Here is a 15,114-nt window from a genome sequence, read left to right on the forward strand (position 1 = left end):
CTTTTTCGTGCTTTCGGGCGCTATATCTAGATTAGTTCAAGTTATAAAGAAACGGAAAACAGCATCTTGACAAGCGAATAAAAGCTTTACACAATATGTGAAAATCGTTTTTCGCTTCATCTGACCTTTAAAACTTTTTGCACTTCTAGAAAAACATTTTTAAAAAGAAACCACTTATATCAATCGAAAGCTGAAGAAAAACTGTGCTTGCCATTTTTCGCTAGCCTATGTGGCCAAGCCTAATTTTTGAGATACAACTCCTTTAAAAAGTACCTTGTTAATTGCATCGTGAATCGTGATAGGCCAGATTTGCTGTCTTTTCAGTTTGAAGCAATAAGTAGTTGAAGCTGCTAGTTTCCAAAATATATATTGACTGGTGTTAAAAAATTAATAATTCTTGCTTCTGTTAATGTACTGAAGATTCTATTAGCTTTGAACGTAAAGCAAATTAAGTTATGCATTCTATCTTTGGAATTTGGAAATAATCTTGTATTTCTTGCCTCGTCTCTACACGTCGCAGCGCAGCAAAACACTGCACGTGATAATTGGCCGCCATTTTTGCTTACTACAACTTTCCCCCGTCACAGAATCTGTGCCCCCGTGCTAGTCGGCAACTTTTCCGCATTCCAAAGAGCCTCATCATCATTCATTAGAAAACGCAATGTACTGAGCAACAACATCCAAAGTTGAGGGGAACGAAGCCAGTGGCTTAAAGCTACCAAGAATGCATTTTGCTATTGGCAGTGTCGTTTTTGGCCTTTTATTTACAGGCGGACAATGTGGCCTCACCAATTGCTTAGGCAAACACTTCAATTATTCTTCTTCGACTTCTTTGCAAACTCTTTCCTATCGGTACCCTCCAGATTGGAATCCGTACAACTGTTGGTTTAATATTAAACCACCGTCTTGGTTCTCTACAAGCCATTACTTAGAAATCCAGTGGAAAGAATTTGAAATAGAGGGGAACATGCCAAAATGTCATGATTACGTCGAAGTGTTCCTTACCAGGTATGAACTTAAATTAATATTTTTCGTTGCATCGACCTTTTGCAAGCTTGCATCGACATTCAGGTCAAGTAGGGACAGGAGTTTGTTATTCAATATTCTAGGCTTGAAATCTTGGGCACATGCCCAGACTTTCAAGCAAGTTTAAATATACAAGACCGCAGTCTCAAATCCCTTTACTGGCCTCTTATGTATTATAATTCAGCTTTTTGCAGACAATAACCAATAAAATTATAGGCAGATCCAGAATATTGCGAGTGATGCTTGAGCATAAGTCAGATTATGTAGATTCCTGAAAAGTCTTATTTTGTTTGATTCAGACTTTTCTATGCATGCATCTTGTTACTAATGGACAACTCCTTATGACCAGCCCTGCTTAGGAAACTAAATCAAACCCAGGCTGGAGTTTCCAGAGACCTGGAATGAGCATCAATGGTCTTACCATGAGCATGGGTCATGATTTCAAAATATCAAATCAAAATATTGAGATATGAAATGATTCAAGGGCCATTCTGCAACAATCTTTAGGGTTTGGTCTCTAAAAAATTTCCTGGGGGACTTTTTGGGTAAAGGTTTACTAATATTGGTCTACCTAATATTGAAATTTGACAACATAGGTAAAGGTATACCTAATATTGAAATACCTTTATGTCTAGATAAGATGAAAATCATTGGGTCAACCCAGTGACTATATGACTCATGTCCCATGACCTGTGCAAGGCCAAATGTCACCTACAAAGTAGAGATAACATAACCTTATTTCAAGGTACAGCAATAACAAGTTAAATTTGTGCAAGGACAAAACAATTGTTTGCAGTGATAAACAGTGAAAGTTCAGTGTTAAAACAAGTTCATTGCACAACCTATGAGAAATTCATTATTTTATGAGATCTAGAGGGCCTCATAAAGAAACAAATTCATTTTAATAATGGAATTGATCAGAGGTTATGAAAATATGCCTAAAAAATAAAAAAATATTTTATGCAGTTGTAAGAAAATGACTGCAACAAACATTCTGAAATCCATTTTAAGCCTATCTTAAATGGGTGGTAACCAACATTTTCTGCATGCTCTGCCTGCAGGGGGCCTCATCAATTAGTTTTGCCTAATCATTTCTCTGGCTAGCAGAGATTTCTGCTTTACCAAGAAAAGGCTGTGGAAACTTTCCAATATAAGCATGCTCTAAGGAAGAAAATGAACCTGAGTTGAAAAATCAGCAAAAGAAAACAGAAAAAGAGAAAAGCAGAAAATTTTGCACTGCAATGATTAATTCATTGTTTTTTATTAAGTTGAAAAAATAACAAATATGTTGATATTTTAAATGACTTGTCAAAACTGTAAGTACCTTTGTGGCATGGTCAGGAAGCATTTCTTAAAGGGCTCTGCGGAACCTCCTTTTGCAGTGCCAAGGATGTGCAATCAAAATGTGCAGTGCTAAATGTTCCTTGAAATTAGGTAAGGTAGAGATTGCTAATGTCATCAAGAAGGCCAACCATCATCGTACATTAACCTAAGCCCAGCAGTCCTTATATTTAGACTATCATTGAGACAATGTCACAATGTACACATAAACTATTCTTACAATTACATCAGGTGGCACAAGTCTACCTATCAGGTGGCACAAGTCTACCTATCAGGTGGCACAAGTCTATCTAGCAGGTGGCACAAATCTACCTATCAGGTGGCACAAGTCTACCTATCAGGTGGCACAAGTCTACCTATCAGGTGGCACAAGTCTACCTATCAGGTGGCACAAGTCTACCTATCAGGTGGCACAAGTCTACCTATCAGGTGGCACAAATCTACCTATCAGGTGGCACAAGTCTACCTATCAGGTGGCACAAGTCTACCTATCAGGTGGCACAAGTCTACCTATCAGGTGGCACAAGTCTACCTATCAGGTGGCACAATTCTATCTAGCATGTTTCTGGTCTTGAAAGGTTTCTCTCACTAGTTATTGGCAGGGCATATTTCTTGACCTTTTTTAGAAGAAGGGAGACTCTTGATAGGGGGACTTTTCTAAAGAGGGTGTGCATCCTTCAATTCCTGCATTTCTTGCCCCTTCTGTCCATGTGTTTTCAAGCTACCTTGTTTTGAATAACTATAATTTTTCAGCCCAAAGCTGGAAATTTTTCAGTTGTTTAATCTAAACAAACTAGATCACAAAAGCTGTGATTAGATCACAAAAGCTTATTCTTTTAATTTTTGAATTTGGATCCCATAACCCAAAAGAGCAAAATGTAAAATATTTCCAAACATGCAAAATATGTTAAATGTGTTACAAATTGGCTGAAATATGGTGAAGTAAACGAAGACTCTTGCTCCATAAAACTTCTGCAATTAAGTTAGTTTAGTCTCTGTTCATAACTTTGTGAATACAGCCAAACTTGCATTGATCTCTTTGGAAGTTTCCAATCTTTTATTGGCTATTTCTGACCTGTTATTTGAAACGATTTTGCATATTTGGGAGTATTTCAGATAGTTCTTTTATGTATATATTGTCAAATTTCGAATTCAGTTGCGAATCTGTTGTTAGAGAAATTTGTTTCCAAATTTCAAAGTCAGTTTTCATGAAAATGTTTTCATAATTTCCTCAAATTTTTTCTTGAAATTTTTTTGGCCTTTAATCTATTTATTCGTCGAGAAAATATAATCTTATCGATATGTAAGCAAACTCTATGAGGGTTTTTTCTCAAGATGGTAGCATCCGAAGCAAAAGAATTGACTTCTGAGCAGTGTCTAGAAATAATGCTTTCTCACAATGACGGGAAAAAGCTATCATTAAATTGCTAGCATCATTGGATGCACAAGGACTGCCGCCTTCGATATATGCAGAAAAATTTGAAAAACAAGAAGTCTAAAAAATTTTCCCGGCCGTAAAATGTTACCAAATGTCATCCATCTTTTATAATCGATCGGTGGCATCTCCATGCAAACATATTTCCCAACTGAGAGTAAATACGTTTTATTTCTCTTTATTCGAAAATATTTTTGTCTCAAGAACCAGTTTGCAAAAAATTACCATGTTTTATTTGCCGATTTTAACTGAGTCCAAATCACCTGACTTTGCTTTCTTCGCTTATTTGACATCAGCTGATTTGCGTAAGGCTTGTAGCGCAAAAGTTTCTCATTTTAATAAAAAGATACAACGGATAAAATGCGCAGAAGTTTTGCATCATTTTAATGTTCTGGTTTATTTCGGAAGAGTTTCTCAAAAAATTATTATCACAAAGTTAAAAAGTCGTTTTCGCCAGCCTAAATTTGTTTTTGTCTGAAAGCGCAATCGATATTCGAACTGTCCGGGTACTTTCGTGAGGGGAGTGTATATTTAGAATAAAAGAAAACACTTTCGTAAGACGTTTAGCTTTCGCTTCATCAGTAATAACTTTACGAAATCTAGATATAACTATATAGATACATATTTATATAGACTAAAATAAACAGACTATTGTGACACAACTCTGAATCCACTTTTTCTAAGAGCTTGTTCATATACGGTAATTTCTCTTCTATAAATTTCTTCAGTTGATGATAATTCTGATATCCGTTTGTTAAGGCCTTTAAGTAGTTCTTTTAATACTGTCAAGAATTAGGTACCTTCAATTGAATACAAGAATTAGGTACAGTCTTTTAATACTGTCACGACAATTTGAAATACATTCCCAAAGATACCGAGAAAAGGAAAAATGAAGACAAAAAGAAGCGCAAACGGAAAATTATATGGCTTCATCTACCCTATGTACTCGAGGAATGTTAAAATTAACGTGTGCAAAATCTTCTCGAAGTTTGTGAAGAAAAACTTCGCTGATGATGAAAAGCTGGCTAAAATGTTTAACAAAAACACAATCAAAGTTAGTTACAGCTGTATGAAAAATATAGATTCTATAATATCTTCACACAACAAATCTGTTTTAAACCAAAAGAGCAAGGAAGAAAATGGATGTAACTGCAAAAACAAAGTCGACTGCCCATTAGGAAATGAATGTTTAACACCCAACCTCATATATGAAGCAACAGTAAGCAACGATAAAGATGATGAAACGAAAAATTATATTGGCCTTACCGAAGGTACATTCAAACTACGAAATGCAAGCCATAACAAAGATTTTAAGCACGAAAGATATAAAAAGAGTACTGAACTTTCAAAATATATTTGGAAATTGAAGGAACAAGGAAAGATACTAACTATTAAATGGAAAATTGTCAAGAGAATAAAGAGCACAGCTGGAAGTAACTTTTGTAAATTATGTCTAACAGAAAAATTTATACAATTCAATCTTTAGGGGACAATAAAATACTTAATAGAACAGAATTTATAAGCCAATGTAGACACCAGAACAAACTTTTGAATAGCAATTTTCGATCTTAGAATGTAGTTGTTACGATTTATCACTCTACACAGTTAACTTCGTTTGATTGTGTTCGTTATATCTTGCTTGCCATTAGTTTGTGTTCTTTTATACACTTGATGATTGTTTACACATGAAACTCAGAGTTGTGTGACAATAGTCTGTTTATATTATCTATTACTTTATCAAAGCAAGAGCATAAGTTTGGAAACGCTATTGCCTTTTATAGATTTGAAATCAACTAATATTTTAATTAAGTCTCTATGCAGAATGTTGTTGTTGTTTTTGTTCAATTTGTGATTGTCTGTCATATCATTGATGTTTGCATTGAGTAGCTTTAATAGTCTTGTTTGCTGTAGTAGCTTTTGTTGTTGTTGTTCCTGTCTTTATGTCTTTTGATATCAAGTCGATCGGATGAGATAAAATATTAATTGATTTCCAATCTTTTTTGGGGTGCACTTCCTGTAGAAGTAGAGTTTTGAAAAGCTTGATTGTAATTTTGGTCCATTATGGGGGACCCTCCTGCGACCAAAAGAGTTGACACAGTTTACTCCTTGTTAAATCGATTATTCTTTTATAGTTTATGTGATTCAGATATCCACAATGAGCAGGCAAATAAAGTTTCAAACATTGTGTGAAATTTTTCTAGGCCAATGAAATTAACAGAAAAAATTGAATCTAATTTGGTAGAAAAAAAAAACCTTGTAGATTTTGAAAACATCCTGCTATCAATGTAATTCTAGTGAATTTGAAAATTCGAAATTGCTTGTCCACTTTTCTTGTTCTTGTGTTTGTTTGTTGTTCAAGGTGTAGAATTCTTACAAACTGAAACCAGTTATTAATTCATTTACAGGTTTTATTAACTTAAGAACAGCATGCCTTAGAAAAGTCTAGAGAAAGTGTAACAATTTTTCTAAAATTCTTCAAACAGACATGATATTGATCATGATTCAAAGAAGAACATATGACAGGGTCCAAGGCCTAATTAACATTCAAAATTGTTTTATCTAGGTCGAACAGAAGCATTGGCAAGTACTGTTCTGGTAACATCAAATCACGTTTGCTGTTTAACATGTACTCCAATGATAGTTTTGCATCTTTCAACCTTGTATCAGATGGCAAGCGGTCAGGCGCAAGCTTTTCCTTAACATATCAGCTGAAAAACAAAGCATCAGAACCTCTTGGAGGCCAGCCAAATCTGATATCAACACAATGTGCGTAAGTATATTTTTCACGACGAATTTCACACTGTACACTTCCTTAACGAAAGTACCCGCACAGCTCGACGTCCGATTGTCCTTAACCAAAACATTTATTTATCGCAAAACATTCTAGATGCCGACGTTTTATATTCAACTTAACGAAAGAAAATATAACAAACTGTCGACAGAAAATATGGAATGAGATACTGTGCATTTAGACGATGTGTCCCACATTGAAACTGGAATAGTAATTTGCCCCTTATAGAGTTTTTTTATAGGAATATTCAGGCTCAGAATTATACATTTTTGAAAATATTCCAAGAATGTTGCTCAGCCTCGGTTCGCATATTTGTGTCTCATTTTCAGCAGTTGCCTGTCATCAAGACACATCATTTCATTATAGCTGCAACTCTTGCTGAAATCGTTCGGTACAAGGGTAAATTTGTAGTTCTTAATTACTTTCCTTGCAATATTTATCATCAGCATTTTAAAGGTCAATTTTCTGTGAACATTTGTTCCAATTTTGCGTATTAATACAAACCTAAAAATTTATTTATTTCTCGAACTAATGCTAATACAATCATCAGTTTCGCGACAAATCGCTCGCAATGCAAATTGAAAATACCATAGTAGCAGGCATCAAAGTTTTCTGTCACATTTATGTCATGAAGCATGACTTGAAGTTGGGCCCACTAGCTTTAGGCCTCCCTCATTTTGAATTGGCCTAAAAATGGTGAAAACATTCGCAGATGGTTTCTTAAAAGTAGAGTTTTTTTCTGCTGCACAAATGCATGTCAATCATTGTTCCAACTAACAAAGAATTTGTCAGCTAATCAGCAAAGATTTTTATTTGGAGACATACATGTAAATCCTTGCCCGATGAGAAATCCGCGTGGGACCCATCGAGACATGAAATGTGCAGGGTGTGATATAAAGGTGAGCATAAAGTGTGGGAGAATAACACTAAAAGAATATGTAAACCTCAAAAGAACTGGTTGGGATTGCCTATACGCAGATTACAGAATTGTTCAGACAGCTTTTGTGAAGTGGAATGTTTTTTAAGCTAGCTTCTTCATTTTTAAACTTTTTCATGTATCAAAGAAGCTGTCTTTGTGCATCGAGTGATGCTAGAAATTCAATGATAGCTTTTTCAATAAGTGTGATTAAAGTTGTTTCTAGCCGCTGTTTGTGAGTCAAATTCTTTATTTGAGGTTTCTTCTATCTTGACAAAAAAACCTAACAACGTTCGCTCACGCATTGGTAAATTATTTTTTTTGTGAATAAATAGCTCTCAAACCAAAGAAACTTTAAAATAAAATTTGAGGGAATTCATTGATAATATTTCAATAAAACGGTCTTTTTTTGAGTGAATACCAATTTTGAAACTGTCCAGAAACTTCTGCGAGGTGAGTGTACATAATTAGATCTTTGCGCATAATTATTCTTTCAAGAAAATCATAAGAAGGTACTGGTTGAAAGTGGACGACCGCTGGGTATGGCGCGCATATACCGCCAAAATAGCTCTTTCTAAAATTTTAGAAACTTTCTAAAAGTTTAGTGATCTTCTAAAATTTCAGTTGCTCTGTCTAGTCTTAAAATTTCAGTCATTTCCAAAGTTTCAACCACCGTTCAACATTTTCTAAAATTTCAATCATTTTCTTAAAAGGACAAGTGACACGCTTTTGGCGCCAAATTTTTTTTTTCTCCTTACTTGTAGTAAAATGCTGTATGAGAGTGTTGTTGAAATATTTTTCCTTTCTGATTTCATTTTCCCACTTAAAAAGCCATTTAAAATTATGGCGGGAAATGAATCACGTGACACCGTGACGTAGATTGTGATAATTTGTTATTGCTGCTACTGGTATAGAGTGCAATATTAACGTTTACAACACGCTTGTAAACGAATACAGTTCGTCTGGACCTGTCGCGTCGTGTTTCGTAAACTCTCTATCAATTACAGGAAGATTCTGAGTTATCACAATGTACGTCATAGGGTCACGTGATAAAAAGCAAATCGCGCCTCCTGCGCCCCCTGATTAGAATTTTTTGTTCCAAACCAGGAAAAACTTACTTCTAAATGATGATCTATAAGTTAATGAAAAGAAAAGATAGGGTGAAAAGTGTGTCACTTGTCCTTTAATCAACGTTTCTAAAATTCCAATCGCTTGCTCTGCAAGATTTCTAAAATTTCAGTCATGCTAGGTTAGTTCTAATATTGCAACCATTTCTAAAGTTTGAACCCCCGCTTAACATTTTCTAAAATAGGAAAGTCATGGCGGAAGCTTCTCTGCCACAACGATGGTCCGCTGCTGATTTGGTTTGTGACATGATCAGAAGAATAAGAATTGATTGCGAAAGATCATCTTTTTGAGAGGTACGGGCCTGAAATTCATTGGAAACTCCACAAATGGTGTTGCGGACGTATTTTAAAGCTTTTTAGGTTGTTTCGAACCAAAAAAATTTTTCTAGAAATGTTTCATTATTTGCGTTTTCAAGGCACTCAATGATGCCGTGTTTTAAACTAACAGAAACTTTGAAAATGGAAAAAATCCCATGTAAACGAAGGTTTCCATAATTTCTTTATCAAAACTTTTAGTTGAGGTCTGAAAATCTCTTGACCTGTTACGCCGATTATCGTGGCTTTGCGGTTGTGGTCGCATGTCTCATTTACAATATCGCATGGCAGATCCATGTTTCCCATGTACGGCTGTGTTTATTTAAACAGGCTTATTTGCAGATCTCATATCAACACAGATTCTTATGGATTGATATCCAAGGGGTTGCTTGCCCCTCTGGTACTCTCTCGATGATCCCTTGACTTTCAAGGTTAAGCAGTTCTTGTCACAACCTGTCTTCGAGTATGAAAGGTATTCGCCCAGTATTTTGAACAACAGAGGAACAGTTGGTTCTTTATTAAGCTTAATTCGAGTGTCATGAAGTTTTCCTATCCCAGTGAATATTTCTTTGTTGGCTTCCAACATTGCATCTATGGCACTGTCATGAATTGGCTGCAGATGAAATGCTTTTTATTTAGGAGTATCTAGGTCCCTCGAAGATTTGGTGCTATCTTTCAAAACAACAAAATTTATATGGAATGTCACAACCAACATTGTTTTGTTGTGTTAGTTCTTTAAAAAAAGGGAAGAAAAGGAATGATGTAGTATTTATGATTATTATTATTACCATTATTGTATATTCCGTAAGCGATATTTTGATTGACAGGTTATCGAGTGATCAAAAATGTTGATGGTATCTTTCTTGGCGTGTTCTTCTTCAACGTTGAAACAATCTATTCTGATACATGCAGCAGAGAGTCTCTGCAGAAAATTTTTTTGGCTTTTATATGGCGATCAACTGGTTAATGACATTATAAAGGAACATACGTATATATTAACACCATATTTCTAGTTTTTAAGATAGCCTTATGTCCTAGAAAATTTGAACACTTGTCAACAGGTAAATGAACACAGAGAAATTTAGGCCCTTTTTAAGAAAGCAGAGTTACATCTATTTTTTTTCATCCTTCCCATTGCAGCCAGATGAACAGGTCTGCAGTAGGAAACTTCTACTCAGTTGGTTGGCCAAATGGCTATGGACCGAGATTAACACCCTGTATTTTCAGCTACAGACTTGGAAACAACGCCATGAAAATTGCTGTCATGGATATGGATTTATGCACTAAACATAATTGTTCCCATGATGGCTATTATCTGGATATAAAAGGTAATTGAAATGGATTTTTCCAAGTATTTCACAAGAACGCTTTGAAGTTCGTTATGTTTTGTAACATTTTGTGTATCTTTCTTTCATGGTAATTATCAACAAGTAAGCAAGGTTGCAAATGGACCTAGACCTCAAATAGATAACACTCAAATGATCTGTTATCAAAATAGTAAGACTTTCTTAAAAGTAAAACTTAAACAAGAGCTCCACACTAACGAAAAGAATGGATTCTAAGTAGAAAACGACGGATTTTTTTGATCTGCTCAAAGCTGTTATCTCGATATAAAAGGTACGCGAACGTCTTCGTCGTCTTTATATAACCGGGAATAGTAATAACCAAGTATGCCAGGATCTGTGCTAGAAGGCCATTGGATCTAGAACCTGAATAGATAGCACCCAAAAGGGTCAAAAAATAGAACCAATCAAACATGCTTTCCTTTCTCTCCCGTTGCTTTCGATCCACAACTGGATATAAATTTCTGCTTACCTTTGAATATTACCCGACGTTAATACTATAAGGATTATAAGACGAAAAAATGCTTTAGTGTGATCTGTTTCCACTCTTTCGTGTTATTTTCAAAATTCCTTTTCCTTTGCCTGTGCTTCATAAAAGGTGCCAAATACGGCGTTTGTTTAGAATACGGCAACAGCACCCTCAATAGGTTAACCACCAGCAATCCTGGAGGATTTATATTCCTGGCTAACCTTCATGAAATGATCTCTCAGATATTTAAATGTTTTGTTTGCTAGAGTGAGTATAAAAGTTGTAGAAAGGTTCATTTGATTGAATCATAGCTATTCAAGATTTTAGAAGTAGGTGAGGAGAATTTCAAAAAACCTTCAAATGCTCAAAAAGCAGTTTTCAAACACGAAATGCGGCAAACCTACCTTCGCAGCCTATGCTAAGGTGTCACTTGCAATCCAGACAGTTGTCGAAAGAGGACAGAGAATGGCTGCCAAGAATATTAACAGCAAGGGCATTTTTGAGGCTGTAAGAGAACTACCCTGTCTGTAGGACACATATAATAGGGAGTATAGGGATGACATGATGCACGGAAAAAAGTGTGCAAAGAAGCTTTCGAATCGGCAAGGGAGAGACAAGGATCTGTTTAGCAAATGTTGATAGCAAAACTTATATTATCAGCCTTGTCTAAGGGAAGCCAGCTGAGGGGCTAAGCCTCTGTACTCCCTCTATATTATCTCTGTAAGCCTCTGTAATATCTTCATTTATATGATCATTTAGCGTTGATAAATTGTAGATATGGCTCTTGCAGTTACGGTAACGCTGACAACTTCTTCATTTGTAGATTCCACATACTACTACACTGATGCGAATGACATCCAGCAATACGCTGATTCAATCAGTGGAAAGCTTCGTCATTTACAGCCTAGATCTTACATTGCAACCAGATCGAGTGTTTACTTCTTCTACGAACTTGAATCCAAAGAGAGAAATTTGAATCGTGGTTTCGTTATAGGGTACATTGAATATGGTAAGTACTAAAACTTTGTACTTTTTTCATTATCGTTCTTGGTTCATATTAAAATTCTCAAGCAACCTTAAGCTACAATGCGTGCCAAACGATTCCATGTTGGTTGTGAGAGAACTAAAAAATTACCAAGTACTGCCACTGTGGTCTAGAGTGTGGATTCTTGATCACGTTGATTGGTGTTCCGTGACAAATTTCATTTCTTTAAAGACCAGGCCATCCCGCTAATTTTTCAAGATTCTTAAAATGCGACGTAGCCAAGATCGCATTAAATGAATGTGTAACATATGCATAAACATATGCATGAACTACCCTATTAAAAGTGAATGGCTTTGCTACGTCATCCTGGCTGATTTTTCTTCCGTTCAGATCGTTCAGATCGACCCCCTGTGGTGACAAAATTGCATGGCAATTTTCTGCGTGCGCATGGAGAAATTGCGGGAAACTTTCTCAAAATACGATGGAACTTCTCAAAATACATGACAACAGCCAGTAAACATTGTCAAATTCATCCCTAGATACAGGATGCAGGCTAATATCAAAATGGATAATGGGGGAAATGAAGGAGAATTTAGTGGTTCATCATAGAATATCGAAAATTGCTTCGCAGAAGAAGAGTGACGTATTACAAATACAGTTTTAGGATAAAAAAACAGATAAAAAAACAAGAGGAAAAGGGGTTCTAGTTTATGAACCTGAACTCATTCATTCCTAATAGCATATTTTGATTCGAAAGTCTGACATTCTCAATTGAGAATGTTGAGAATGTCTAAATCCCCCCGATCTGCATTTTCGCATAAGCGAACTTGGTTGTAAAATCTGTTGTATTTTTTGTAATGCTGCTAGCCCTGAACTTATTTCCTTGCAACGTGTCCCTTTGAAGCGTAACCCACGAAATGTGCAATGTCTCTATAATTATTTGCACCGGACTTCCGCCCTTTATTTATATAAATCGGTTTAATTATACCAATTAGCCGCGATTAAGGGAAAAAACCAGTTTTAAGAACGATGTTAAAGATTTTGTTAGTATGTTTATTATTTTGACTGACCCATGTTTTAGATATTCATTTATTACACCATCGAGTCCTGGAGATTTATTATTTCTTAGTTAAGAAATTATGTATTCCACTTCATCTTATTTGAAAAATTCGCCTAGCTCAGAGTTATTGTCAGTATTTACAGTTACCCGACTTTCTTCATCATTACCTTGGTTCAGTTTTCGGAAATATTCAAACAATGCTTTTAATTATTAATTTCTTGATGATTCTCGTTTCTAATTCTTGATCAAGGACCAGAACTGTCGTGGACACTTTGACTTCAGTTCCCCTAGCCTTCTTAAAATTCTTGTAGTATTTATTTCGAAATCTATTGATTGTTCTTTTATACTTTTTCTTTGCATGTATCATTTTTCTTCCTTGATGTAGGGGTCTGTAAAACTTTGTATGCATTTCGAGATTTTAAGAATTTATTTCGCTTATCCTTACACCCCTTTCCATGCTATTATTTGTCGCCACATTTCTTTTCACTGCTACTATTTCTTTTTCCAGGGAAAGTCTTTTTTCTTGAGTCAAAGCAGTAGCAAAATATCTGTAGCCATGTTCAGAAACAAAGATCTTACCTAAAAGATATTATTGCAAAATTTAGAGAACTTTAAAACTTGCTGTTAGTAATTTTGTTGAGATTCATCAAAGATAATGGATTCATGATAAGCCTTCCTTTTCATTACCTTTCTGTAACATACTTATTTGGTCCACGACTTTATCTAAGACATGATATATATGGTTTTCTATTTAAGGCAACGGACGAAGCTGGTCGGTTTGGTCGCCGACAACACCAACAACGCCGACAAGATGGAGTCACTGGGAAAGCTGGAGCATGCAGACCGACCGATTAGCTTCGGAAAGAAATCGGACAAAGTATATTGTCATTGGTGCATCGATTGGCGGGGTTGCGTCTCTTGTTGCAATTATTGCAATGATCTATGGCTGTTACAGAGGATGCTGCAAAACTGACATAATTAGCACCAGAACTGCCGCAGACCCTACTCTGATCAACTCAAACGCTATGAGAGCCTACCCAGGGCAAGCTATTTTTGACAATGGTTTTTTACACTCCCAAGAATTTCAGCGGTTTTAGATATTACAACTCATCCCATCGCCTAAACTCTGATCCGATTATTTTAACCAGCCCCCGCCCCACCGTCCCCTTTGTTAGAGGAGCCAGAGTACCTTGCTAGAAAGGAGGTCAAATGGAATCCAGCTTTGTAGTGACTTTATACAGATGTTTCTACAACCCCAGTCTACCCCCGGCGAAGTAACTATACGCTGAATACACAAGAGCTACTTTCCGGTGCGTTTAGCCAACTAACGGTTTGTCGATTTTCTGCTGCTGGACTGATTGTAAGACTATCATTGGAATCACTGTCCTAAACTTTAAAATGTCATAACCTATTTTACTTTACGTGCCCAAGCCTAAATTTGAACTTCCATTGCGCAAAAGTAATAGTGGACAGATATGCCTTGTTTGGAGTACAAAACATGGAACAGTCTTTCATCTGAGTTGAAATCTACAAAAAAATATCATTATGTTCAAACTAAGATCAAAGAGAAATCTTTCAAAATATTTAGAAAAAATAAGTTGACATATATGTCTTCTACGAAGGACTTTTTCGCATTGAAAACTTGGATACAACCCCGTTTTCTCGTCTTTTCCTATGTATTCCCATTATACACGCAAATTTGAGGGAATCATTTTGGAAATAAGGTCAACTTGATCTTTTAACGCTATCCCTGCCTCTGTAATTAGGTATGTTCATTTTTACGTTTTTAGCATTGGATAATGTATTGTATCTTTCTTTCTTTTTAAACTTGTAAATATTTGTAAATATGGTTGCAAATGATACATTCATACATTCATACACTTGCATTCCTATACCGCCTAATTTCATTAAAACAACTTTGCTTTGGAAATATTGTGTATTTTTTTCTTTTTTCTTCACTTAATACTCTGCAGAGATTTTTCAGACTTCTTAAAGGTTTAACAAACAGCCAGGTAAGATATAAAAACAAATTCGAATGAAGCAAGTTCATTGAAGGAAAGTGACTTGATGCTATTTCAGCACTGACATAAAACTTTCTAGATCTGCAATGAGAGTTACTGTTCACTGGCCTGTCAAAAAGTGCTTGATGCTGTTCGTTTAGGCAGAGCTGTACACGTTATTTGGTGTATAGAACAGGACATTTTTAAGTTGCTAGTCAGAGCTTCACGCTTAAATCGATGATGACGCAACTGTTGCTCCTGTCCTTATCTATATGCATTTCTAAATCTGTTCAGCAGCATATCTGC

At 35.7% G+C, this 15,114-nt stretch overlaps 1 protein-coding gene across 1 annotated transcript; it reads left to right on the forward strand.

Moving 5' to 3' along the window:
• The first annotated feature begins 640 nt into the window (after window positions 1–640).
• LOC135683422 (uncharacterized) lies at window positions 641–14,738 on the forward strand. The gene is made up of 5 exons (XM_065198668.2): window positions 641–1,008; window positions 6,366–6,572; window positions 10,092–10,279; window positions 11,587–11,772; window positions 13,565–14,738. The coding sequence occupies exons 1-5, from the start codon at window positions 725–727 to the stop codon at window positions 13,903–13,905; spliced, it is 1,206 nt and encodes a 401-aa protein (XP_065054740.1). The 5' UTR covers window positions 641–724; the 3' UTR covers window positions 13,906–14,738.
• Window positions 14,739–15,114: the final 376 nt, after the last annotated feature.

The sequence above is a fragment of the Rhopilema esculentum genome, chromosome 7 (genome assembly GCF_057945365.1).
Source record: "Rhopilema esculentum isolate cy_ngs chromosome 7, ASM5794536v1, whole genome shotgun sequence".
Lineage (NCBI taxonomy): Eukaryota > Metazoa > Cnidaria > Scyphozoa > Rhizostomeae > Rhizostomatidae > Rhopilema > Rhopilema esculentum.